The sequence below is a fragment of the Megachile rotundata genome, chromosome 1 (assembly GCF_050947335.1).
Source record: "Megachile rotundata isolate GNS110a chromosome 1, iyMegRotu1, whole genome shotgun sequence".
Taxonomy (NCBI): Eukaryota; Metazoa; Arthropoda; class Insecta; order Hymenoptera; family Megachilidae; genus Megachile; species Megachile rotundata.
The window spans coordinates 2,699,258-2,725,357 of NC_134983.1; the positions used below are offsets into that span (position 1 = coordinate 2,699,258).

A 26,100-nucleotide genomic window follows, 5' to 3' on the forward strand; every position below is an offset into this window, starting at 1 on the left:
AACAGGCTTGATGCTTTAAACTTTAAAGTGCACCAGTTTTACGACAATTGTGTATTACTGGTTCAATAATAAAACTTTCGCGAAAATATTGAGCAATAAAACGACGCTTTATGTAATGTACTTCGAGTTTAAGGTGTACTAACTTCAATGTAATTGTATATTTTCGGTTTATTACTGTAACATCTTTCGATATATTGAGAAATAAAATCACGTTTATGTATTGTTATGTAGTGCTCCGAAGAGATCTCAATATCGAGAAATAACTGGATACTTAGTATCTGTTGAACAGATTGTATGTAAATGTAGTAAAAAGTATTTCAATCTACAGTAAATTTTTTATTACACAAGAAAATTGTGAATATCCGAAACCGGATGCAGATAATAAGAACTAGGAAATTTGCATCTGTGTACATGTACAATAGTACAACGTAAGTTTTCTTTGAATAAAAACAAATGGGGGGATAAGAGTCTCTTACCAATTACCTTTGATTTTGGAAGAACAAAATGTAAATTTAAACATTTTCTACATTCTTCAATATTTTAAATTGAAAACTTCCTACATTTTTAAATATTTAAACTTGACAAATTTCTACTATCTTAAATATTTCAACTTGAAAATTGTCTATATTCATAAATATAAAACTATGCATTTTCATAACCGTAAAGATTTTTTTATTAAAAATACATTTTAATGTAGAAGTTTGCAATTCCTACAATTCGACACGTCAAGATTTTTTAAATTAAAATATCTCTGAATTACTGAATTTGAAGATTTGAAAAAATGAAACTTTAAAAGTTTCTAAATTTGAAGGTTTATAAGTATTTAAATTTTCAAATTTCTGAATATAAAAATTTTCAATTTTAAAAGTTTTTAATTTTGTTTGTTTGAAAATTTGGATAATTGTTATAGAAAGTTTCTAAATTAAAAAATTTCGCAATGAAATTTTTGAAGTTCCAAATTCCTATATTTTAAGATTTACAAGCCCCTAAATGTCTAAATGTCAAAGTTCGATAATTTGGAACTTTGAAAACTTCTAATTTTAAAAGTTTGTTAATTTAAAAATTTGAAACCTGCTATGTAGGTATAATAATTTCTAGATTTTTAAATTTTAATAAATGGAAATTTCTACATTTGAAAATTTTATAATTTACTACTTTAAAAATACCTAACATTGATTATAGATTAAACAATCTTTTAATTTTGAAATTTCTAGTTTTATAAATTTGAAAATTTCAACTAGTAATAAATTTCTGTAATCACATATCTGAAAACTGGTCAATATGTCAAAGTCGACAAGTTTTATTCCTTTCGATTTTCTTTATAACTTTCAGAGGACACGTTATATCGTCTTTACTAATAAACCCGTTATCACTTGTAGTACATAAACCTGCTGTACCTAAAATGACAAAGATTTTGCCTTTAAGATGACAATTACGACATTGCTTCGTTGACTGAGAAAGTGAAGTATATTTGGAACCTTGCTGGTAATGTAGAATACTGAAATATCCAACAAGGTACTAACCTTATCTAGTTCATACACGGGGTTTTCAAAAAAATATTTATACACATTTTCAGAATATAAAGTGGCTAAAACTAAAGTTAAATTGGCTGGGACATTTCATACCCCAATTTTTCCATTAAGGGTTAATATAATTTTGTTCCATGGGAAACAACTAACGTCAAAAGTAGAGAATAATGAATACAGTGTATCATGTGTGAAATGTAGATAAACTGCGAATGTGCTAATTATGACTCCGGAAGATACATGTGTAGCTACTGTAAGCTTTTAAAACTAAGAATTGCTGCTAAGATGATTGTTCCTATGGTGTAATATTTATACTCAATTACATCATGAGGTAAAATAATTTAATCAACCACTTAACTTTTGAATTTTATAAAGCAAAGGTAAATTAGGAAAGGTTTTAACATGTTGTCTGCAACGTAACAAAACTGAATTATACTAACATTTTAGATATCTGTTTTTCTTTATTGTCGAAAGCTAGAAATATAAAAACTTGTTTTAACAAGTATTATAATTACTGCAATTTTATTTATTTCCATCCTTTGCAACTTTTGTTCATTTTAAATAAACAATTATTCCAAATATTTGGCTTCATCAATTAAGGTGAAGTGGGGTAAGTGCAGACTGGTTTTTGTAAAGTTGGTATTTAAACATAAGTATTTTCAGTCTGCTATGTAAATACTTAACGTTGTCGATATCGACCGCTTTGCACAATTACTACTATATAATTAATATTAACTAGGACCTTAATTGTCCTTGTACATTTTGATTTTGATAGGAAATTATTTAAAATGTCAACTACTCTGCACTTTCCCCGAAAATACGGTAAGAGTCTAACTTGAAGTTAAATACTTCGAAACTTTATTTCATGTGCAATGGGGCAAGAGCAGAATTATTAACAAATCTGCTATAAAATGCTTTTTACTGCATTATGCAAGTACTCCATACTGCAAACAAGTAATCTTAGCTGAAATATAAAAGGGGATATAGTGAAACAAAACAAGGAAATAAACAAAGTAAATGGAGAAATTTCGCTCATATTGTAATAAAAATAGCCTGTATACACACTTACCTCGTTTACGAACTTACCCCACTTCACCTTATGTAAATTGCACAGCATACTATCAAAACTTTATGTTTTGCAAACAACTAAGGGAGAAATAATAATAATTGTAAAAGTAGGTCAAAATAATTTTTGTTTAAATTGAAGCCTAGATCATTTTCTCATACCCGAAAATAATAGACATTTCTTGGATCAACAAAATTATTAGGTGCATTTTCAATGTAGAAGTGATGAAAATTGATAAATATAACATAGAAAAACCAACACAATATAATATCTTTCTTTTATTTTTGCGTATGAAATATGTTGGTGAAGTTGTACGGTAAAGGACTGAGACATCCTGTATATCGTCACGCACGTGTTTTGCGGCAATGAAAGTAAATTGTTAGTAAGCACTTCGAGTAACTTCAGAAGAAGAAGTAGAAGGTAGATGATTCTACCTTTCAGGATACTGGAAGTGTATAATCTTCACTTACAACTCACTTGTCTTACCTTATAATTCATAGTGGATAGAACAATGTAGCATCGCGACTATTTTGTTAAAAACGCTGAATTCGTTATTATGTATTTTACCCTATTTCTTGCAACAGTTTTCTATTTCTATCCATTGTAGATAGTAGCAAATTATTAATGGGGGTTTGAAAATGAAGAAGGAGGGTTAGATTATGGCAGATTTACTTTGCAATGCTTCTAGCAGTAAAATGCTAACTGTAAAATGCTATTAAAACGACTGTAAATTCAGCAGTGTAGAATTTTTATTTTTTCATTTGATTATTATTATAGTTAGGACCAGTTAAGATATTTTAGACACATGTTAATTATTTAATTTATTTATCCGTTATGTACCAATTCATTCATCAATTAATTTTCGCTTAATAGCAGATGTTTATAACACTATTAACAAACATTTATTTCATACACTGAAAGGCAAAATAATTTTATGAAATGTTTATATCGCTACATTGTTATTAAAGTTTAATTGAAAACATATTTCGTGTTACATTCAAAATAAAATTTTAGGAAAACTCGAAGTATAGTTTAATAAATTTAAACTGAACTATACGTAATCTCTCTGAAGTTCGCAGGACCAAACTTATTTGGTACTTATTTTGTAGTAATGTGCATCACAAAAAATAATTTTGTACCTTGCCTTATTGACCTAGCACAATCAAACGTCAAAATTGATAAAAATGAGAAAATAAGGCGGATACATTTAGTGCCCAATTTGTACTAATTTGTACTAATTTGTATTGTTTAATTTGTAAATTAAAAAGAAATGTTGCACCTGTTACCGATTTTAAAGAAATCAGGACGATACGAGAATAACGTCAGGTTAAAAAAAAAAATGTAAAAATTAGTAAAAATAAAAATACAAAGAGGATATATTTAGTGCTGATTTTGAACTGATCTGTACTATTTAAATTAATTCTGATCTTTTCCATTTTACCTTTTAAATAACTTTTATCGTTTAATGTTAACAGGAAGTTATTAAAAGAAGATACAAAATTACTTTCTATGGTACAAATTGGTACAAAATAAGTACTAAATATTCCACTATGTCCAATATGATTCTGATGGATTGATCCTGCTAACTTCAAAGAATCTATCCGAAATAGTGTTATTTAATTGTTATTGCTGGAATTTCCCATGAATTTATAAATAACCAAGAAACTCAGAAAGAAAAAATATGATAAAAGTTTCCTTGAAAATAAATTTTTGAATATTCACCAGCTCCAATTCCTGAACTGATCTTACCATATTTCCCACTTTACCACATAAAAATATTTTATACCGTATTCCGAACAAAAAACGTCGGATTATATTAAAAATTCCCGTACCTCAAAACTCCGGTAATTGCTCCTGAATCGGTAATTGCTTTCTTAACAAATTGTATCTCATACGGTCGGTAATATCTCCCATACCATCGTACATCGTATCTTTTAATAATCAATTTTCAGCCAGCAGCAAGAAACGTAATCGCAGTGAGATAGTTCTAAGAGGGAAGGCAAAACACTATGCCAGTCTCGCGAATCATGTACAAGCCAGCTTGCGATACGTTCGACAAGCTGAGGAGTCTTATCGTTCGAAAATGAAGATTTATGCTACTTTGACTCTTAATTTCACGCTATCATTTATCAACCTAACGCAATTAAGTAACTACGACCGATAATTATGAAATGACAGATAGTGTAGTTTACTTAGCGCTATGTTCGTATATATTACAACGTAAGCATTAAATTGCATTTGAACGCTATCAAAATGACAACCATTGGCGTACTTACTTAAATATAGGTAAAGATAGGTCCATTAATCCTTAGATTATATACTATGCGTATATACTATATATGCGCATATACTATGCGTATATACTATAGATTATATGCGTAGCAATTTAATGCATTAAAATCTAACGTGTGATAATCTAACGCAAGATTGTACAATACATTACAAATTAGTGTAATAAGTGTTGAAATTTAATGCGTGAGAACCTAACACATAGTTTTTTAATCCATGGAGATTTAACGGGCGAGAATTTAACCCGTGAGAATATAACGCATGGTGATTTGGCGAGGAAAAATGTAATGTATGGTTGTACAACGCATGGTAATTTAACTCTATGAAAATCTGACGCGGTGAATGTTACGCATGGTTGTACAACGCGTTTTATATCTGCGGACATCCATGTTGAGGGGGTGAAAATAGCCCTCAAAGTTGGGGGTTAAAAACACATTTTCTTTAATATCTCGGAAACTAGAGGGAGTAGGAAGGTGAATTTTTTTTTAAATTGTGTAGTTTTTAGTCAGGAATTTAGTTAGTGTCAAAAATTTCGGGAGAAATTATTTATTTAAATAATATATTAAAAAAATGCACTTTTTTTTCAATTTTTCACCCTAAATGCAGTTCGATTTTTTTGCAGCTTTGTATACTAAAAATATAGATCAAAATAGGGGATACGTGTTTTTGGAATTTTTTGTTTATTGCAATTTAGCAATAATTATTACATATACAATTTTCTTCTACTTCTACTTTACGGAACATAGGTTTCTATGGCCAATGAAACTCTTTACGAAAATTATTCCAAAATATACTGTTGCAGGAAAGTGGGTATGAATAAGTATATGGTAATTGTATTATTGTTTCCCTTTTTGAACATATGTAAAATTTATTTTTTATAAGTATGGATGTTAATCCCATTAATGTTATAAACATTTTAATGAAAATATTTAACTCTAATAAGTAGGAAGCACACAAATCGAAACAAAGTTAAACTGGCACAAAGCATAACAGATGCAATCGACATGTATAAAGAATGCGCATATACGGATATAGAAATGCAACAAGAGGTTATATTTAATGACTTGACGTATGCCTAATTCTTGCCTAGTTTTGCGAATTAAGAGGAAATGGAACATCCTTTTATTTAAAAACCCGCCAATATGTTTTTGATTCGTGTGAACCAGAAAATACTGTTTTGCTTCTTAATTCATTGAAAAGATATAGCGAGAAGAAGTTATGACGATCAATCCCTAGGTAAGAAACAGTGTAAAAAACAGGAAATATTAAAAATAGCAAAAAATACCCTACCGTTTGTTCAACCATTTAATGTTAATAGGTTTCGAAGTTGAAAAAATTTTATTCATAAAATTTCTAATCCTTTAGTTTTATTGAATCTAAATACAAATTTATTCACAAAAGACAATGTAATAAAAATTGATTTTTGTAATAAAAGTTGAATGCTTGCTTCTGAAGATTATACTATATAGTGTGCACAATAATAAAATTCAATGAAGAAATTCATTATTAAAAGTCAAATAAATAAACTTATATCTTCAGCTAATAGTTTCATTGACCATAGAAATCTATGTTCCGTATTACGACGACTGGTACTGCGACGGACTTATACTTGTCTGCTGGACCTTCCCTGGCTACCGATGGAACAATAAACATCTGATATTATCCAATTGTTAAGGACGTGACAAATTATCGCATAAAAAGGGCTGACCCTCTTCGAAAACAGATCTCAACTCACTTCTCCGTAAAAAGTAGAAGAAAATTGTATATGTAATAATTATTGCTAAATTGCAATAAACAAAAAATTCCAAAAACACGTATCCCCTATTTTGATCTATATTTTTAGTATACAAAGCTGCAAAAAAATCGAACTGCATTTAGGGTGAAAAATTGAAAAAAAAGTGCATTTTTTTAATATATTATTTAAATAAATAATTTCTCCCGAAATTTTTGACACGAACTAAATTCCTGACTAAAAACTACACAATTTAAAAAAAAAATTCACCTTCCTACTCCCTCTAGTTTCCGAGATATTAAAGAAAATGTGTTTTTAACCCCCAACTTTGAGGGCTATTTTCACCCCCTCAACATGGATGTCCGCAGATATAAAAAAATACGTGTCAAATGATTTTTAAAAAGCTACAACATATGTCAATTTCATTAAAATCCGCGTGTGACACCTTGGTGATGTCCCTTGTCAGTTTTGGTCAAGCGGTGATTGGCTTCTTCATCACGACAACGCACCAGTGCATGCATCGAATATTGTGCAACAATATTCGACGAAGCACAAAGTCATACAGCTCCATCAGCCTCCGTACAGTTCTGATGTAGCTTCCTGCGATTTTTGGTTGTTTCGAAGATTGAAAATGCCACTCAAAAGACACCGATTCGACGATAAAGAAACGGTCGAAACTAATACGACAAAAGCTCTAAAGGCTATTCCGAAAAACGAGTTCCAGGACTGTTTCCATAAGTGGAAAAGTCGTTAGCAGAGTATTTTACAATCAATAGGGAACTACCTCGAAGGATGCCACCAGCCTGATGACGCAGGATAACACCAGCAGAGAAATATGAAGGAAGATCGGATACTTTTGGGACAGACCTCGTAAAATGTATGAGAACCGAGTGTGTGGCCATACAACCAGAGGATCTAACGCGTGATGGTACAACGCATAGTAATTTATCGTATGGTAACCTAAAGTGTGAACATACAACGCGTGTTGCAGTAATATGTGCTCATACATCGTGCGTAGTACCTAACGCGTAGTTTTAAAATGTGTGGCGATCTAATTCGTGGGATGTAATGCGTAACGATACATAATGTGGTCTTATAAAGCATTGAAATCTATAAAAATCGTTGTTACACCATTGGTAAGAGGTACCTACTTGGACAGAAACCAAGCTTCCGTAAATATACGGATTAAGTTCTTACGTTCACATAGATACTCAGACAAGTAGTATCGATCGCGTTTCAATTACTCGGTCAATCTTTGGAGAGCTCGGAGAACTCGATATGTAAATAGAACTTGGTATATAGCTGAAGCTGATAATGTTTCTGGGATAGGTTCTGAGTACTATCATTGCTCGGCTTGATCATACGATTCATGCGTTGTTTTCTGATATTCCTTGGAGTCGTGTTCCGTGTTATCGCGCTAGACTATGTATCCGTCGATCGATGGATCAAGATGGTGAAACGACCACGACGATGTAGTCGAATCTCGAACGCGATAATAGCTGCTAGTGTCTTGTGGGATGTTGGTTTGCTGTAATTTATGGCTGCATCTGAATTGATCTTGCTCGAATCTGTACTTGTTCTGCTAGATTGTAGCTATACATAGCTATTCATGACTTATATATGTTATAGGCAAAGTGGAAAGTATAGCAATCTCGGAAATAAAGTACCCTGCGAACTACAGTGTTCTACAAGTGAATGTGAGCATAGTGATATTTTAGGTGTGGTCACACTTGCAATGGAATGTTATGTCAAATCCAATTTGTATTGAAGAGTACTGATGCTATTTAATATACTCTTACTATATAAAATATTATTGAAAGATACACTCTATCATTCACAATATGTAGCTGTTTGGAACAAGCAGATTTTAACCATACATGTCGCTTCAAGAACCTAAAAAAAGGTTATAACATCTAATGATAGGTGAGGATTGGAGAAAGCTGTTTTTGCCAAGATTATTTAATGAAAAGGTAATGATTAATATTTGTCACAAGAAATACGAATGAAAATTTGACTGTATCTCACAACTGATTAAACTTCTCCAAGATAATTATCATAAATTGTCAAAAAATTCACTGATTTTAAATAAGTATATATTTTTCATTAAATGTATAAGAAAACATATTGTATTTTTATTTGTAACTGATTTTTATGAAGAATAAAATATTCTTACAAGATAATGCGTGTTCAGATTAATTCACAACATACTGCATATCTTATTCTTTGCCTATAATATACGTATACGTAATAAGGGAACACATACGCTTTTGATAACTTGTTTGTGGTATATTTGCAATAGATTAGAATTAGAATAAATTTAACCTCGAAACACACAGATAAACATCATTTGATTATTGGGAAATATTATTGTAAAGAATTTTGATTGGCATATAAATATCATATGGTAGCATTAAAGTTAAATATATTTAATGTATTTAAAATATATTTAAAGTTTATGTGAATATTAAAATTATGCAATGTATTTATGTGATCGTATTGATTGTTTCAAGAAAACCTGATATTGGGTTTCGTGTGTGTATAGGTACTGTATATTTAATTTCTAATTTTTGTACATTATGTTTATGTTTAATTGTATGCATTATATTATGTTTCCACAAATTATTTTTGTTTTTCCTATTTTGTTCTAATTCTTATTTTCACTTACATATTCAGTTTATACACACACAATGTGCAAATAAATAAATGAATAAATTTATATTCTTCTGTGTTTCAAAACATCCTCCTGCTTGTGATATAAGGGAGATGATTTTAAATTTTGTTTATAAATGTTCAAGTTGGAAATTATAAAAAAGTTACACTATCCGTCCATAAAATATATTCAAATATTAGATTAAACATTAATTTTGTTAGTCTATAATAATTTGATTAGTTTTTTCCTAACAATCATTTAGAAATGATGTCTTTGCATGTGAATATCTTATGTGTCAAGTTCAAAGAAAAGTATATGAATAATTGTTTTTGTTGATTAGACAATTCATATAGCGTTCAATATGAAGTAAATATTTCATATTTAAATAAATTAATAAAATTGTGTAAACTGAACTTTGTAAAAATCCTATTGACATAATTAATCCTTCACTGTACTTTTTTGTACACATACCTAATATTCTAACCTATAACCTACATATAACCTTAAATATTGATATTATATTGTGAAACATTTTTTTACATAAACAAGGACACAAATCACGCGACATAATCTAAATGCGATAAATTTTAAATAATATTTCTGATAAAATATCCGTTACAAAATCATTAAAAAATAAAACAGAATATGTCAATGCGTATATACATTCGTCTATTGCTATAAATAGAAGTAATAGCGAGTCATTGTTTGAATAAAAAATTGGCAATGGTTGTATTTAAAGGAAGTATTTATATGACTTTATAAATCCATATTATGTGTACAAAGTAGAAAAACAACTCTACATTTACAAACCTTTCGGGCCTTAGCCTGCACTATGGTGGGTTGTGAATATTTGTAACCAACCAGAAGCGCGATTGAAACTGCTGCTAATAATCCGGTACCATTCCTCCATCGTTTCACCTCACTATCACTTCGCCACGAATTGTAAGAACGTGTGACACCACAAAAATGCCGAGAAAACGAAGATAATCGACGTGACAATCTCACTACGCTCGCCATGTTTAATACAGATGAGAGCAGCGTGCGCATGCGTCACGAATGAGCTAGCAAATTTGTACCGCGAATTATGAATTTAATTGTGTTGCTTATAAAAACTGATTAACAAATAACTATCATTTTATAAAAAATGTAATATCGAAACAATTATGAATTTAATTAGTATTTTTAGTCGGCAAAGTCGAGAACACATCTAGTGATTGTATTTACTCAACAACACGGTTATTAGGAGCGCAATTTTTAATTTTCATAAACAATTTTCAAAGCAATCAATATTTTTGCATTGATAGCATATTAAACTTATAAAGGAAATAATTTCAAACGTGGTATTGTAATAAGAAAAGTGTAATATTAATAGTTTGATTGTTACTGTGAAGTTACTGAAAATTTCATTGGTCAGCATTTCTATTCTTACAAAATCTTGTAAAGTACTTTCACAATATTTAGACATTCAGTACAAATATTTCAAAGTAAACGAATTCCTAATATTTACATGGGTGTTTTACTTACTCTTGTCATTCCTAATTATTTTATTATTCGTAATGATATCTAAAGATGATTTGGAAAAAAGTTATTACGTTTTAGAGAGATATGAAATTGAACTACAATTTTACAAATTTTCTCAGTTATTCCTATCAAAATTTTGTTACTAACATATCTTTTATTTAAACAGTATAACCTATTTTTTGTTCATTCGAACTTTCGGTTAAATTTTATTTAAACTGTGTTCAAACGAATATAATAACGTGACCTTGAAATTAACTTGGGTAGAAAATTTTGTGTGTAAATGATGAAGCGGAAGCTCACAGTGAATGAATTGTTTTTTAATTAGTACTTAAAATGTACTCAAGACTACTCACTACGTTTATGTATTTAGACATAAAACAAAGGTTTATTGAACTCCGCAGTGTATTTGAAGAGAGGCTTGTGAAAGCATAACAAACATCACCTTCCATGTTTTTAGCTGTTGTCAGAACGTTTCTGTACACAATAAAATCGGTATAAAAAAGTTTCATTTTTTAAGTGCATTATATTAATCATATTTTTTTCACAATAAAGTTTACACTTTTACCGTCTTGCAATCACGGTATGTTCATGCATATTTTTTTTGTTAGTATTACAATTTCAGTGGCTGTAATTGCGTAATGGTTTCGTATAACTAGAGGTGTTTTCTAACTATAGAAACTGATTAATACAAATGTAAACTTATTTACGTGCAGTCTCTATCCTATTTCCAGTTTCTATTAAAATAATTGCTTGAATATTGGTAATTTAATCATAACGCTATATAAAATTCACACTGTTTTGTATCACCTGATGTCAGTTCAACGATCGGGTTCTAACGAGGTATAGAAAGACACACAAGGAGCAGGAACTATGTCTGGGCGACGTGAAATTTGTACGACTAAAATAGCATGGCGCATAAAGCAAAAGACAGTGTTCGAAGGGCGTTATGTAACGAAACGGTGCCATCTTCACCCACGATATGCTGTGACGTAACACTGAAGAGTTTCGTTCAAGCGCTACGAGTGCTAAAATTATGCGGGCTAATGTACTCGTACTCTTGCTACCGGTTACTCTAGTAATTGACATTTATTAACTGACACTACCTGCTCCTTCTTCCTAGTGATTACATTTACGCATACTACAGCTATAAATCATCTTATTGATCGAAGTATTGGCTTTGGAAAAATGCTTTCAGAATTTAATTTCAACATTAAGATAAAACTTTCATTTGATTTCTGTAAAGTTTATAAGATAACAAAAATTGTTTTAGTTATATATTGTTTAGTATAGTCTCTAATGGTACCATTATAGCAATAATAGCAGTAGGTAATCTGTTAAAATATTCTAAATTTTCTAAAAGATATCTTTTTCAAAATACGTGCGGAAAACCATGAATAATGCTTTCGAGAACAACGTCATTTCCGTAAATAGTACATAGCTTCATTTTGGTATCTGTGACGTTTGTACTATTCTGATGTTAGAAGAATGTCGAGCACGCAAAATATATGTGTAATGCGTACCGTAAATGTGCTAACAAGTTAATATTTCAATACTTTAAGAAAAGATAATGATCACCTTATATTTATATGTAATAGAAATAAATATAAATAGAAAATAAAAAATATCAAGGTTCAAACATTTCGTTAACATACCAGCCTTGGATATTTTATGAAATCTGTAACAATATCATTATTTATTTTTTTATTTTTCCATCATATGTTTTATTTTGCACCTTCAAAATTCAATTGTGCGATATAAATAATTCAACAAATATAATATTAACGAATTTCCAGGAAGCAAACAAGCGATGATTGAAGTTTCTCGTATTGGAGAAATGCAATTGCGGACTCCATTACTAGAGAACGTAATGAAACCCAATATTAACGGCTATTCTGATTGAATTCCAATGAGAATCCATTTAACTAATACAGTAATAACGAACTATCAATTTTCAAGATTTCATATATTACATGAAATAACACTTTGTTTTTAGAGACAGGATTTGGTACTATTATGTAAATGTAACTGGCTACTGGAACGAATGTAATGATACGATCATATTATTTATAATGATAAGATTGTGAATTGTAAAGCTCGATTGTGAGGTATTATTTCTTGACTCGACGACTTCATTTCTCAAGGAATGAGTGATGATTGTAAGAGAGTTGATTGCTGTTATTACAGGGTTTAAAGTGTACTTATAGCTGAGAAGAAGTTGCAATCGAGACTTGTTTTGTTAGGAATACATTTCTGAGAAAGAGCTGCTTTTATTTTACTGTCGCAAAAGTTATACCTATTTTTTATTGCGTTTATATTACCATGAAAATGTTATTTATACATATTCAATTGATACGTTCTTCGACTTGTTAAGGACCAATGTTTTGTTAATGCAATATTTCATTTGTAGTTATTTGCAACCAATCTACATTACTTAATTCTATTTTATACTATGATAGTAATTTACTTAATAACCTTTTTCTTATTAATATCTAACAATTTTGCTAAATATTGTGGAAATTGAAATATTTTTATAATAATGTAACTTATAACAGTAAATCGGAAAAAAGTGTTAGGTTTTTGTTAAATATTTGTCGTTATGATACTTTTTTTAAACGTAGTTAAAATTATTGTTATTTGTTGATAATGTGTCTATGTAACTATGTTACGAAGGATAAATCGTATGTTATAAATTTCCTTTTATTTCTTATGTAATTGCGAGAAGGATAGAAAACTTTATTTCATTGTTTGGCCTTTAGTGAGTTAATGTTAACCGTTTCAATGAAAATAGCCGTACGCAGTCAGACACATTATCGTAATATCAAATCAAGTTATACATAATTTTCAATTTTGATATTTTGTCAATATCATAATATTAACAAAATTATAGTAATGTTATTTAATGTTATTAATTGTCTTTTTTTCATGATGTAGCTATATTGAATTCGTAATTCCAACTGCCTGAAATTCCTATGGAAATAAACAAATATGTTCTTTAACTTTATTGTTTACTGAAAATTTAATTGAACATTGATTTCAATATAACTATTGAAGTTAAGTTAAAACAAATAATACTAAAGATTCTTTAGGTTTTTGACTTTATTTTCTATAAGCCTATATTCTGCTTCCTGTTATATAAATGTCAAATATAGGTCGTCATGTAGATCTTTGTCCGACTAATAATAGAGAAGATGGAATAGTAGAAGCAGTACTTCTTTAGTTTGTAACATTTAACATATTTTACAAGATTTCAATAACTGTTGATTTAGAACTTACTTTAATGTTTCGTAATTTATTATTCGATATCGCAAAAATATTTAAACATTTAATTAACTTTATCGGATACAATACATATTTTATTTCGATGTCGGTTACACTTTTCAATTTTTTTATAAGTTTTTCTGCTAAATCACGAATAAGTTTCGTTTTCCTTTCAATTTGTGTTTAAGTTTGGATTACCAAATTTTTCATTAAATGTAGGTATAACGACATGGAAAATGATATAGAAAACTATTCAAATACAAAAATTTAAGATCTAAATAATGTATGAATAATTAAATGAAGAAATAAATCATAATTATAAAATGAATAATTTATGGTAAATTAATATAGTTCCAAATGATTATGTGATATCAAAAATTGTATAACTTAAAAATATGAATAAAAGGATGAATATTAAATAAAACTTTTGCGAATGAAGCTAGCACCTCTTACGTCATGTATACTGTATCAAGTTTGCTGTACGGGAAGAGATGTTTGGGTCAGCAATGTGATACGGCTTTGTAATATAATGAAAATGTCAACTTTTCACATCTGGTCTTGACGTACAGAAACACCCTCATTTACACGCGTTTGCCGAAATGATCACAGTAATCAATAACAGTAATTAATAGCAGAGGTGTTAGTATCATTTACGTACATGTGTAACGTCCCTGGGGAAACCTTTCTTTTTCTACCGGCATCATCACAACAATTTTCTATCCACCGTTTAGAATACCCAATTATCGACAGTAGTTGACAATTATCGACAGTACATCAAGCATCTATTACCGATTCTATTAGATTCGACAGTCGGTAATCAGTATATATATATATTATCATTTATATTAATTATCTTATAATTTTGATTTAGAGTAGGTAATATTTTCCGTAAAAGTAATTGAATATTGAGTTAGAATCATTAAAACAAGATTATGTATTATTTTATTTTAATTCTAATAAATGTATAATTTTGTATGAGAAATTTCCGTTACGCTATGATGTGCCTACGTGCCGCGATGCTCGCCCGAAATCCTTGAGATCAGCGCTAATCCTAGAAAAGGATGGAGCTACTATTTCTATTTTCAGCATTTTTGGACATTAAATTAATTAATTAATTAGATCAATTAATATACGTAAAATCAACCAGTACCAAACTACTCATGGCCAGAACCACAATTATTTTCTTCAACTAGAAAACTATAAATCGAAATATACTCGCAATTGATTAGAAAAGGACAGAAAATGTATTTTTCGCGAAAATACCATTAGAGTATCATTTTAGTATCGAAACGATAGCCATTAATTGAAGAGCGACATTTAAAATATAACTAAACCGTTCGATTTTAAAATTAATGTATAATAACGAAGTTATATGAAAAGTTAGATATTCTGACGTCACAGAAATTCCAGGAATTCGGCGAACCTGCGAGTATAAAAAGGCGAGCGAAACCCGTCTACAATCAGAACAGTCTTCGCAGTCGAGCACGATAGAAGTCTCTTTGATAAGAATAACTAGGAACAGTTTTCGCTGTCAAGAGCCGCAACGAATCTTGATACTTGCTTGGTCAAGCGGGTATATGCCATTTAGATACTTGGTCGTGGGTCGTTTTAGTAGCTGGCTAACGTAGAGCTCCCCAATTAAGCGATCTGGTTTCGGTTGTCAGTGTTTGTCTTGGCTAAGAGGGTCATGGACAATTAGTTGTCGAGTCGAATTATAAAAGAGTAACTGTTCCGAATAGTAATTCATTAAATTCAGGTAAATTTTGGTCACTTGAGTTAATAAAAGAATACTGTTCTTACTTTAGCGTCTTTTCCGTAGTCGACTACACCGCGTTAGATAGTAGATAAATCTGTCTAATTTTGCGAAAGCGTATCCTAATACACTTAGAGAATTTCACTTAGGTCGAATTCCTCGCTGCGGTAGACTATAAAGCGCTAACATTATTAATTTTGTAAAATTTCATTTATATAAATCTAGAAACCGAATTACACTTAGGTAGGATTCATTATAAATTATAAACGTGTTAATCAAGTAAAATCTTGTCATTGCGATAGCTTCGAACACGAGAATCGAATATATATAAAGTATATCAAATTTAGTTAATATTACGAAAAGCGAAGTTAATTTTATCAGAGATCAGAATTAGATACTATCCAATATAAAGTACTCGTTAAATTCACGATTATCTATTACATTTGTTTAATTTGTCAAACTCTATTATTTCTATTATTATTATTATATCAAGATCCATTTAGTTTCTTTATTCTAATTAATCATTTATAATTTAGATACTTTTCTCTATTTTGTTGTTATTGTTTGCTAGTTTCATTTCTTATCGTTTATTGAATAAATCTAATTGTTGAAAGATTTTGACCTGTAGATTTCACTCCTTAACCGCACACCACACGAATCCTACAATCTTTACTTGCGAAATCGAGTCGTTTAGGGGAAAAACCCGCTCTTTACCTTTTAGCGCTTGCAACTATCTGAACTTAGGTTCCAGAGTCGTTACACATGCGATCAATGAAACGTTAATACATCATTCACAGTTGTCTAGGATTTATATTAATTTCGAAACAGTCATAGCCTTGATCACTTTAACGAAGTTGCGAAATCTGTCTACTGGCAATTTGCGATGATTAATTGAACACCTCTGTACTGACATGACAGAAATATCTTGCTTTTATATTTTAAATGACAAATTAATGATCGTAATCTGCGGAAGGTGACTTCCAGTTATTAATAATCATATTAAACATTGATTTATAAATATTGATTTCGAACATAAATACGCTGACTTATCAAAATAGATCTCAGTTTTAATATTTTTTTAGTATTTATTTTATAATACAGGGAGTACTAACTTTCTGCTAACCATGCAATTGTAATACACGATCTTACCAGGGAGGGATATGATCATCTCATGAGATACTTAATAAAAAAATAATTATTAATATTCTACTACATACTAGCGACAGTGGATTTCAATTCTTATACATTATACAATAAAATATAGATCAGAATTCACTTGACCTAAAAACCAAAATCACTATATTGTACATTTATCATACATTTTTAATAAACAAAGTAAAACATTTCAATTCCTAATTCGAGATCAGATAATATACATTAGAGGCATTTTCTTTAATATATTAAGTTTAATATTTGTTAATTGAATTACGAGAAATTTATAAAATTTCATTTTAAAGTAATTAAACACACATAATTAAACCTAGCTTTTTTATGTTACTTTGAATGAATTTAAAAATTCTATAGATGTATATATTTCTCATCCTGCTCGTTATAAATTTGTAATTTTCGTGATCAAATATTTTTTACCGTAAAAGTAAAACTACCAAATCTGTCAAATTACTGGTTCATATGTTTCTTACATTAAATTATAAAATTTATTGTGATTTTCTTGAAATTTGTGTTCATTTTTATTGACATAAAGAATTAATATACATATTAATTTATGCGTTTCCACATGTTAATTTATTTTTCTACTTAATGCATTGCTTCAAATTAAATGTGCATTGTACATTGACAGGTTTAGAGTTAAAAACTCGTAAATAACACTTTTTATGATAGTAATAGCAATTTAAGCAAAGGAAACTTAACTTTTCGGTCTTAATCTTTGTCTTATTTGTCAGTTTCAATCTTAAATTTGTGACAAAAAAATTAGTTTTCAGTAACATAAAATAGTCTTTGTATTAAACAAATATTTAAGATAAAGAAACATATAAACTTGTGCATACAAAAATATACTGTAACATTTACGACATAAAAATCAAATATATGCACTGATAAAATACTTATCACCGTTTCTAAATTATTATTAAAAATCACACATAAAACCAAATGTAAAACATGAGTCATCTTTCAAGTACAAGCAGTTAACATCCAATATAATTTATCAGTAAAATCATCGAACGCTTTTGTTCTTTTGACGCGAAAAGAACTAACCTATACAAAATATTCTTTTACATAGCATTGATATTCACACTGCAGCGTGTCTCGCTCAGTTCTATATCGAGATAAAAATGTCTTCTCGTTAATCGTCGGTTCACGATCCATAAGGGTGTCATTAATAACAAAACAGTACCAACCGTGAAAGCGGTATCAATTAAAAGAGCATCGCAAAAAGTTCGTAAACGTCGATTACTAATTGGAAGTATCCGTTTATCTCACTGTTCCTGCGATCCTGCCGCGTCCTAACATCCTGAAAAGAATAAAACCTCTGGATTCTCCGGGGCGTTGCTTGTGCTCGACATTCCTGCTGACCCATAGAAGAAAAAAGAAAGGGTGGTTGTCGCACGTACGACTCCTTGTTTGCAACGATGGGGAAAGAGGAACTTGTCATTACACTCGTGGTACTACGGCATGATGAACATTCTTCAGGATAACTGGCGTCGATCGCTAAGTTGAAACAAGAGAGAGTAAACTTGATTCTTACAGACATCGCAGGCAACGATGAAGAACAATCTTCTCGTTAACCCTTTGCGGTTCTATGTCGGATCTAACTTGCCTTTGCACTTCGTTTTAGCTAGTTCTATGGCTATGGCTAATGACTATGTCAGATTCATACAGAGATTTTTGCATTTGCAATTGATGTTAATGATTGCAAGAATGTTTTTTATAACGCAATAGACTCTTGTTACGTCGCCACGAACGGATCTGTAAATTCTTGAAATTGGCAATACAGTGATTTGGATAAATAGTTTTTTCCTTTAATGTCACTGTTTCTGTCGATACCTAAATCTACAATGACGGTGAATCGTTAATGGCATGCGAGAATGAGGTACAGATAAGAACAAATCTAGCTTCTGTAGGGGAAATATGACAATCAAGGGCGTTGGGATCCTACAATGGTTCATTCTTAGGGAATTTAAGAGATTAAACAATTTGCGGTTAATTATATGGAGAATTAGGAACTTGGTAATCTATATTGGGAATGTAGAGACATGGAAGTCTAAGTGTTCGAAGACCTAAAAATTTATAAGTGAAGGGATTTGAAGCAATTTTGAGATATAAGTATTTGGAGACTTCGGGAATGTCAAGCTATGGAAAACTAATGATTTTGAGATCCAGAAATTTGAGGACCTAGGAAGTTAAAAAACATAGATATTTCGGGATCTTGAAATTTGGGGATCCAAGAATATAGCAATGGAATTGAAGGACTAGAAATTTGGGAATATTAAGATTTAGAAGTCCAGAAATTTATGGATTAAGAAATGTTGGAAACTTAGGATTTGTAGATCTAGGAATATGAAAGTCTAGGAAATTGTAGGTTTAAGAACTTGAAAATATAGGAATTTGAAGATCTGAAGACTTATTGATTTGGACAATTGCAAAATAGTAAATTTAAAATTTAATAATCTACAACATTTGAAAATATAAAATCTGAAAAACTGAAGAAGCTGAGAATATAAAAATTTGGATGTTGATTATTTAAAAATTTTAAGATGAGAACTTGAACCTTAAGAAATTTAAAAAATTGAAAATTGTTGGATTTGCAAACTACATGTTATTTGAAAATTCGGATTTGCTTTGGAATTTATTATAACGAGTCGTCCTAGGTGTAAAGAGGAATATGGATAATAGCAATAATGAAATTTCTAACATTGAATATTATTTACCTATCTAAATAAACATAAGCAAAATTAACATTTCAAGTATTTAAAAATCCAATACAATTTTACCTGTTAAATTATATAAATTATTATTATTATTATTATTGTAATAAAATCATTTCGTTACATTAATTTTATTATAATCAGCATATCTTAATATTTTATGCAATAGAACACTCATACTGTATGACTAAATTTTCTCTTTCTGTTCAAAAGGGGGTTAACATTTGTGCTAGAAAATGCCTTTCTACGAGAAGTTATCTTTAGAAATATAATATAGCACATAGAAATAAAAATTATGATCATGTATATATATTACATTGAAATAAAAATATAGAAGACAACAAACACTATCATCTACGACAAACCTGTAAGATGTAGAATACTTTCCTTAAGGTGCTTACACAAAAACGGTCTCAGTCTGTTATGACTCGGAAGCAATAACAATCTTGGCTTACGACTTGTAATTCCTGGAATATATAATGCGAATGCAAAAGGTTAAATATTAATGCACCACGTAGTCAACTTCTTAGAAATCACAGGTAAACGTGCCGTAATAGCATCAAGCAATCAGCACGTCATGACCCTTTGGATTTTTATGAATAAAGTTCATTTTCTACAACAGATACAAGCGACTAATTTGAAGTTTAGCAATCAGTCAATATATCTAATATCGATTAGTCGAAAACGACGAGAAATAAGTATATGAAATTTGTACATAGGCTCTGGTAAAGTATTATACAAAAGTGGACACAAAAGGTTAAATGCGTAATTAATTGCTTACATTGATCGATCCGCATTTTCGATATCTTTGCTATATGTACATATATTTCTCTTTTTAATGTATTCCTCTAAATAGAAGTCCACGGTTGAAAGATATGTGGACCTTAGAGGCCATTATTCTCCCACGTTCTATCTAATAATTACAATTACCATTTAAAAATCTTTTTATATTTCGGTTAAAGTTTAGAGTACAATATGTGTTTATGTTGCTGGATAAGTCAAAAATTAAAAAATTCTATAGTATATTTATTTTCTTACTTTTCCATAAGGAATTACATGGTTACTGTTACATGCTATGTAGTTGGAGTACTTTGTAAATAATCTACCGAAGCGATTCGCTCTACATATCGGGAATGTCAAACTCTACATCTTAGCAGGTGATTCTAATGTTAGATGACTTCTGTAAAACAGTTTGTTATAATGTTGGTAGTCAACAAACAGGTTGGTAACTGTTGTCCCGTAATCCGGAATGAATACTTAACAGTATCGTAGATTAATATCAACGGTGTCTGTTTTGATGATCGTCTAAATCAAGGCCGAGGGATCGTTTCGCTTAATTCATGCAGCTAATTTACGCTTGAACGACAAGCAAATCGCTTGAAGGAGCAGCTGACCGATCACGTCATTAACGAGTACACTAAATGTCCGCACAGTAGGTCATTACTGTCACTACCGCTTTGTCATGTTTCGCGGAATACGTGATACGTGGTATCAGGAGTAGCGTTATCAGGATTATTGGTGTCATCGTGGTGATCATTAAAGGGATACCTCCCGGTTCGTGGCGGCTTCTTTGTTGCTTCCCGATCCACAAAGAAATTGGTGGCCGTTTCGCTCGTACGCTCTGGCGATCCTACGCTGAGCCGGATCGGCTTCAATTATTCAAATAAGCGCAGATGAGAGAGTCGATAGCCTTGGCGGATGCACGGCTGGTAGCTAGTAGCTCGAGGAAGCTTCGTCCCGCGCGGATACAACCCATAATTCCTAGACGATCTTCCGTCTAGAAAGGGACTAGTTCGACGGGATGGTTAAAGGACTCTTGGACAAGGCAGCTGTTGCACAGCTGAATGAATTTTTCTTGGTCAAAACGGGGAAAGCGAAACAACGCAGCTGATTTAAAGTGATATTTTAACCTAAATACCTATGTTTGATGTGACTTCGAATTACGTCGATATTAAAAGTATACTACAAATATGCTACTTCCTGTCTTAATTTTTTGTGCATTTCCTTCCTTGTTTGGTGTATGAAAAGTGAACGTAAAACACTTTGTTATACTAATTTCCGCAAGAAGTTTTTGACTGAACATTGTTTTCTACATCTTTATCAAAATGTCTACACCCAGCCCCAATGTTTTAGATCTTTGTCTCTTACATCTTTATATCCTCAATGTTCTGTCTTGTTAAAGCTTTATTATGCAACTGTCCCTATATTTTTAGTTTTCTATATTTCTAAATCACTACATCCTCTTTCTATATTTCTAAATCACTGTATTTCAAAATCTCTATATTTTGTAATACCTATTTTCTTCAATATTTTTCAGTTCTTATATTTTTCAATATCTCAATATGTCTTCATTTCTATAACTCTATACATACATCTGTATCTCTATATTTCCCAATTTCTGTATTCTCTAAATCGAATTATTCTCATAGCACCATATTTCTGAATCTCTGTGTATTCAACGATCTATATTTTTAAATCTCCATATTGCTTAACATTCACTTATATTTATAAAGTCTCTATATTTCTAAATGTCTTCATCTTTGAATATCTATATTTTCAACTTTCTGCAATTCCTAATTTCTTTATTTTCTGAATTCTGATATTTTAAGAACTCTGTACAGTCTTAAAAATTGTCGAACAAACGACGGAACATTGACTTTATACACAAAATAAGTGGAAAAGAATATTCTTTTTTGTTTTTAAGAAAATCAAATTTGAAAATTTTGAAAAACATTATATGAAAATTTGTTTATAACAATTAAAAAGATAATTTCAATTTTTTTATTAATTTAACTATCAATTGATGTTATGCATTATTAAATGTAGTTATCAATATTTCAGAAACTATATTATAATTATATTATAATATTTCAGGTATAGTATCAGTAATAGTATTACAGAATACTATGGATTGCTAAAAATAATCCATTTCCCCAAGCTATTCAAATACTTTTCTCCTCAAACAATTTCTGATTTGTAGATAATTATAACATTAACTTTTCAAACGGTGACGAACATACCATTCTGTTGAAAACAATAATTTTTTACCACATCACAAATATTATTCGCATGATGTATAAAAACAATAAAGCACACAATAGCGTTAATTAACAATGGTAAAGTAGCTTCGAAGAATATTTTAGAGTTGCTATCTAGCAACAACAAAAATATATTCGAGTGCAAAGAGTTAATTATGTAAATTTATATATTGTTTATACACGGTAACTTTGTTTACTGTTAGAAACTTAATCGACAGTACAATTTTTTGAATGATCTATTTATTTCACAATCAGTTGTAACCTTTCTCTTTAATATGGAAAACAACGATCATGATTGTTTTCTCTCTAAAAGACCTTTTTTGAAAGGCATTTCATTTTCTGACTTTTATAATGTATATGAATATTATAATAAAAACATTGAAGGTAACATAATAAATACGAAGTTTGATTACTTACGAAGCTTAATTACCGCCTACATAAAGAGAATGTATAAAGTTGGTATGTTTATGAAATTCCTGAAAATTAAGTGTTATGTAAACCAGCTTAATATTTACAACGTACTAATTTAGTATTTAATACATTAATTTCCTTATACATAATTTATTTTTAAACGCTACAAATTAGTATTTAAGGAATATCGATCATAATTTCCTACTAAAAGTTCAGTTTATTGAAAATATAAGAGGTCGGTATATTAATACCACAGTGTGCGTCTTATTGTTGACGTTAACAGAAAGATGTAATAGAATAATCGTTATTGTGAATATCGTGTATCAAACGTTGAACATAATTATCTCTATATCTTCATCGTGATAGCATCATGATGATGGCAAGGAATGATAAGAATGACAAGTACGAACATCACGGCAGCTGCATCAAACATTTGAACTTCTTGTCTGATAGTTTTTGAACCATCAGATCGCATAGTGAGTTTTGCATCGCTCAACTATTATCGTGTCTATGCTATAATTTTTTTTGTAATCCTGTTCATCTTCATTCCTCTCTATTAACGAAAATTCCATGTCCTTTATAATTGTTCTTGTTGAGATGTGTCTTGTATGATACTCAATCATTGCAAATCAACCGATTAAAAGATTTGCAATTACTATACGCACATCATAATTATTAAGTCACATTGTCAGTAATGACGTGTTCGCATGTAGTTTTGATATATTATAAAAGCAAAAATTTGTTATACTGTTAACAAAAAAATTAACTGACTGTCATCTTTTATATCTATTAGGTTAGGGAATAAGTTCGTAGAGTTTTGACATTTTCTTTTTTTTTTACAGCGACATTTTGCAATTTGCAAGAGGTTATAATATTCATTCGATAGAGCTCTTTCTGCTCTACAAAACTGTGTTAATCGTTTTTTTCAGTAGATTCATTCGTTATTACTATTGAGGTTCAGAAATGGAATATCCAAAAGCAGCATTTTCGACACCTGCTCTTCTTCGCTTTCCATCGCGGCCAAAAAGCTGCTCAAACAGCCCGGGATTTTTGCAATGTATATGGAGAAGGTGTCATAGGTGAGTCGACAGTACGGAAATGGTTTGCAAAATTCAACCTAAGGTTGGACCATACGTTCGTAGCGTTCACTTCGTGTACCCAGGCTCCCAATTTTTCGACAAATCCCATTGAATGGAAATGATTGAGAATAGTTTTATGGTCACAGTCCATTTTTTCGACCAATTCATTAGTTTGAGGACCATCCTGCTTCAGAAGTGCTCGGAAACGCTCTTCGTCGAACTCAGATGGTCTTCCGCTGCGAGGTGGGTTTTCGACGTTAAAATCGCCATTTTTGAATTTTGCAAACCATTTCCGTGCTATCGACTCACCTATGACACCTTCTCCGTATACATTGCAAATATCCCGGGCTGCTTCAGCAACTTTCTGGCCGCGATGAAAAGCGACGAAGAGCAGGTGTCGAAAGTGCTGCTTTTGGATATTCCATTTCTGAACCTCAATAGTAATAAGGAATGAAACTACTGAAAAAAACGATTAACACAGTTTTGTAGAGCAGAAAAAGCTCTATCGAATGAATATTATAACCTCTTGCAAATTGCAAAATGTCGCTGTAAAAAAAAAAAAGAAAATGTCAAAACGCTACGAATTTATTCCCCAACCTAATATACGTGGTGTGACACAAAAGTAACGGGACTAGGTCTGTAACTTGAAAAATCAATGGAATTGGCAGCAATTGTTTTTATAGCATCATCCCACATACCTCCTCTATCCATGTTGCCAATTTCGATTGAATCGGTCATACCATTTAGAAGTATTGCGTTATTTAGTGAACACGTGCAACTGCATTCTGCCGGAAAAATGTCTAACGTAAAAATCGAACGGCATATAAACATCAAGTTTTTTGTAAAATTTGTTAAAATCTGTTGTAACATGTGATGAGACATGGATTTTTACCTATGACCCAGAATGTAAGCGCCAGTCAATGGAGTGGAAGTTTCCAGGATCCCCAAAACCCAAAAAAGCACGCATGTCAAAATCAAAATTCAACATTAATGGAATTGTAATGATTGAGTGGTTTCCCAGTGGTCAGACTGTTAACCAACACTATTACATTAAAGATCTAAAAAGATTTAGTGAAAAAATTTGGAAAGAAAGGCCACAGTTATGAAGCGATGGATGGTCGTTGCACCAGGACAATGCATCCGCTCACACGGCATTGTCTGCCAAGCAGTTTCTGACCAGTAAAAATATTACTGTGATGGGGCATCCACCTTATTCACCTGATTTGGCTCCATGCGACTTTTTTCTATTTCCTAAAATTAAATTTTGCTTAATAGGAACCCATTTCACCTTAATTAAAGAGGTTCAGGCAAAAACGGAGAATCTCCTGAAGGGACTTCCAAAAACCTCGTTCCAGAACTGTTACCAGCAATGGCAGCACCGAATGCAAAAGTATGTGAATGCTGAAGGGGACTACTTCGAAGGTGATAATGTCACGGAGAACTGATTCTGAAAATACAATGATTTATTGGACTAGTCTCGTTACTTTTGTGTCACACCTCGTATACTACATGTATACTGATTCCCAGGTTTGTTCTTTAAAAAAGCGTTTTCGTTCTGATTTAAATTTGAAGAAATTTTAGTAATTAAGGTTTTCATGTCTTGGTATTTAAAATTTTTCTTTCTGAAAGTTAAATATATCTTTTAATATTCTAGCTGTTTAGTATCATAAATCACAATGGAACCAAATATAAAATGCCTTACATAAAACACATAATACAGAATTTGTAAACAGTAAAAATATAAACAAGATAAGAAACGGTTATGCAACGATCTGAATTTTTATTGCAAAATGTGGCGTTGATTTAATGCCTTCATTGCTCTTAACGGCAAGTGTTTTGCTTGAAAATTCTGCAACATTAAACTTTTTATTCGTTTACAACGATCACTACCAT

General features: G+C 30.7%; 1 protein-coding gene across 6 annotated transcripts in view; it reads right to left on the reverse strand.

Moving 5' to 3' along the window:
* LOC100879682 (Mitochondrial calcium uptake 3) overlaps positions 1-10,304 on the reverse strand; it is a 42,800-nt gene extending 32,496 nt beyond the window's left edge. For 4 of the 6 annotated variants that reach the window (XM_076537920.1, XM_076537905.1, XM_076537913.1 and 1 more), the window contains exon 1: positions 10,074-10,303. In XM_076537920.1, the coding sequence (XP_076394035.1) occupies positions 10,074-10,280 (207 nt within the window). In that variant the 5' untranslated portion in view covers positions 10,281-10,303. Of the gene's footprint in view, positions 1-10,073 lie in introns of all 6 variants that reach the window. The other 2 variants (XM_076537915.1, XM_076537895.1) reach the window with 1 other exon arrangement.
* Between the last annotated feature and the right edge of the window lie 15,796 nt (positions 10,305-26,100).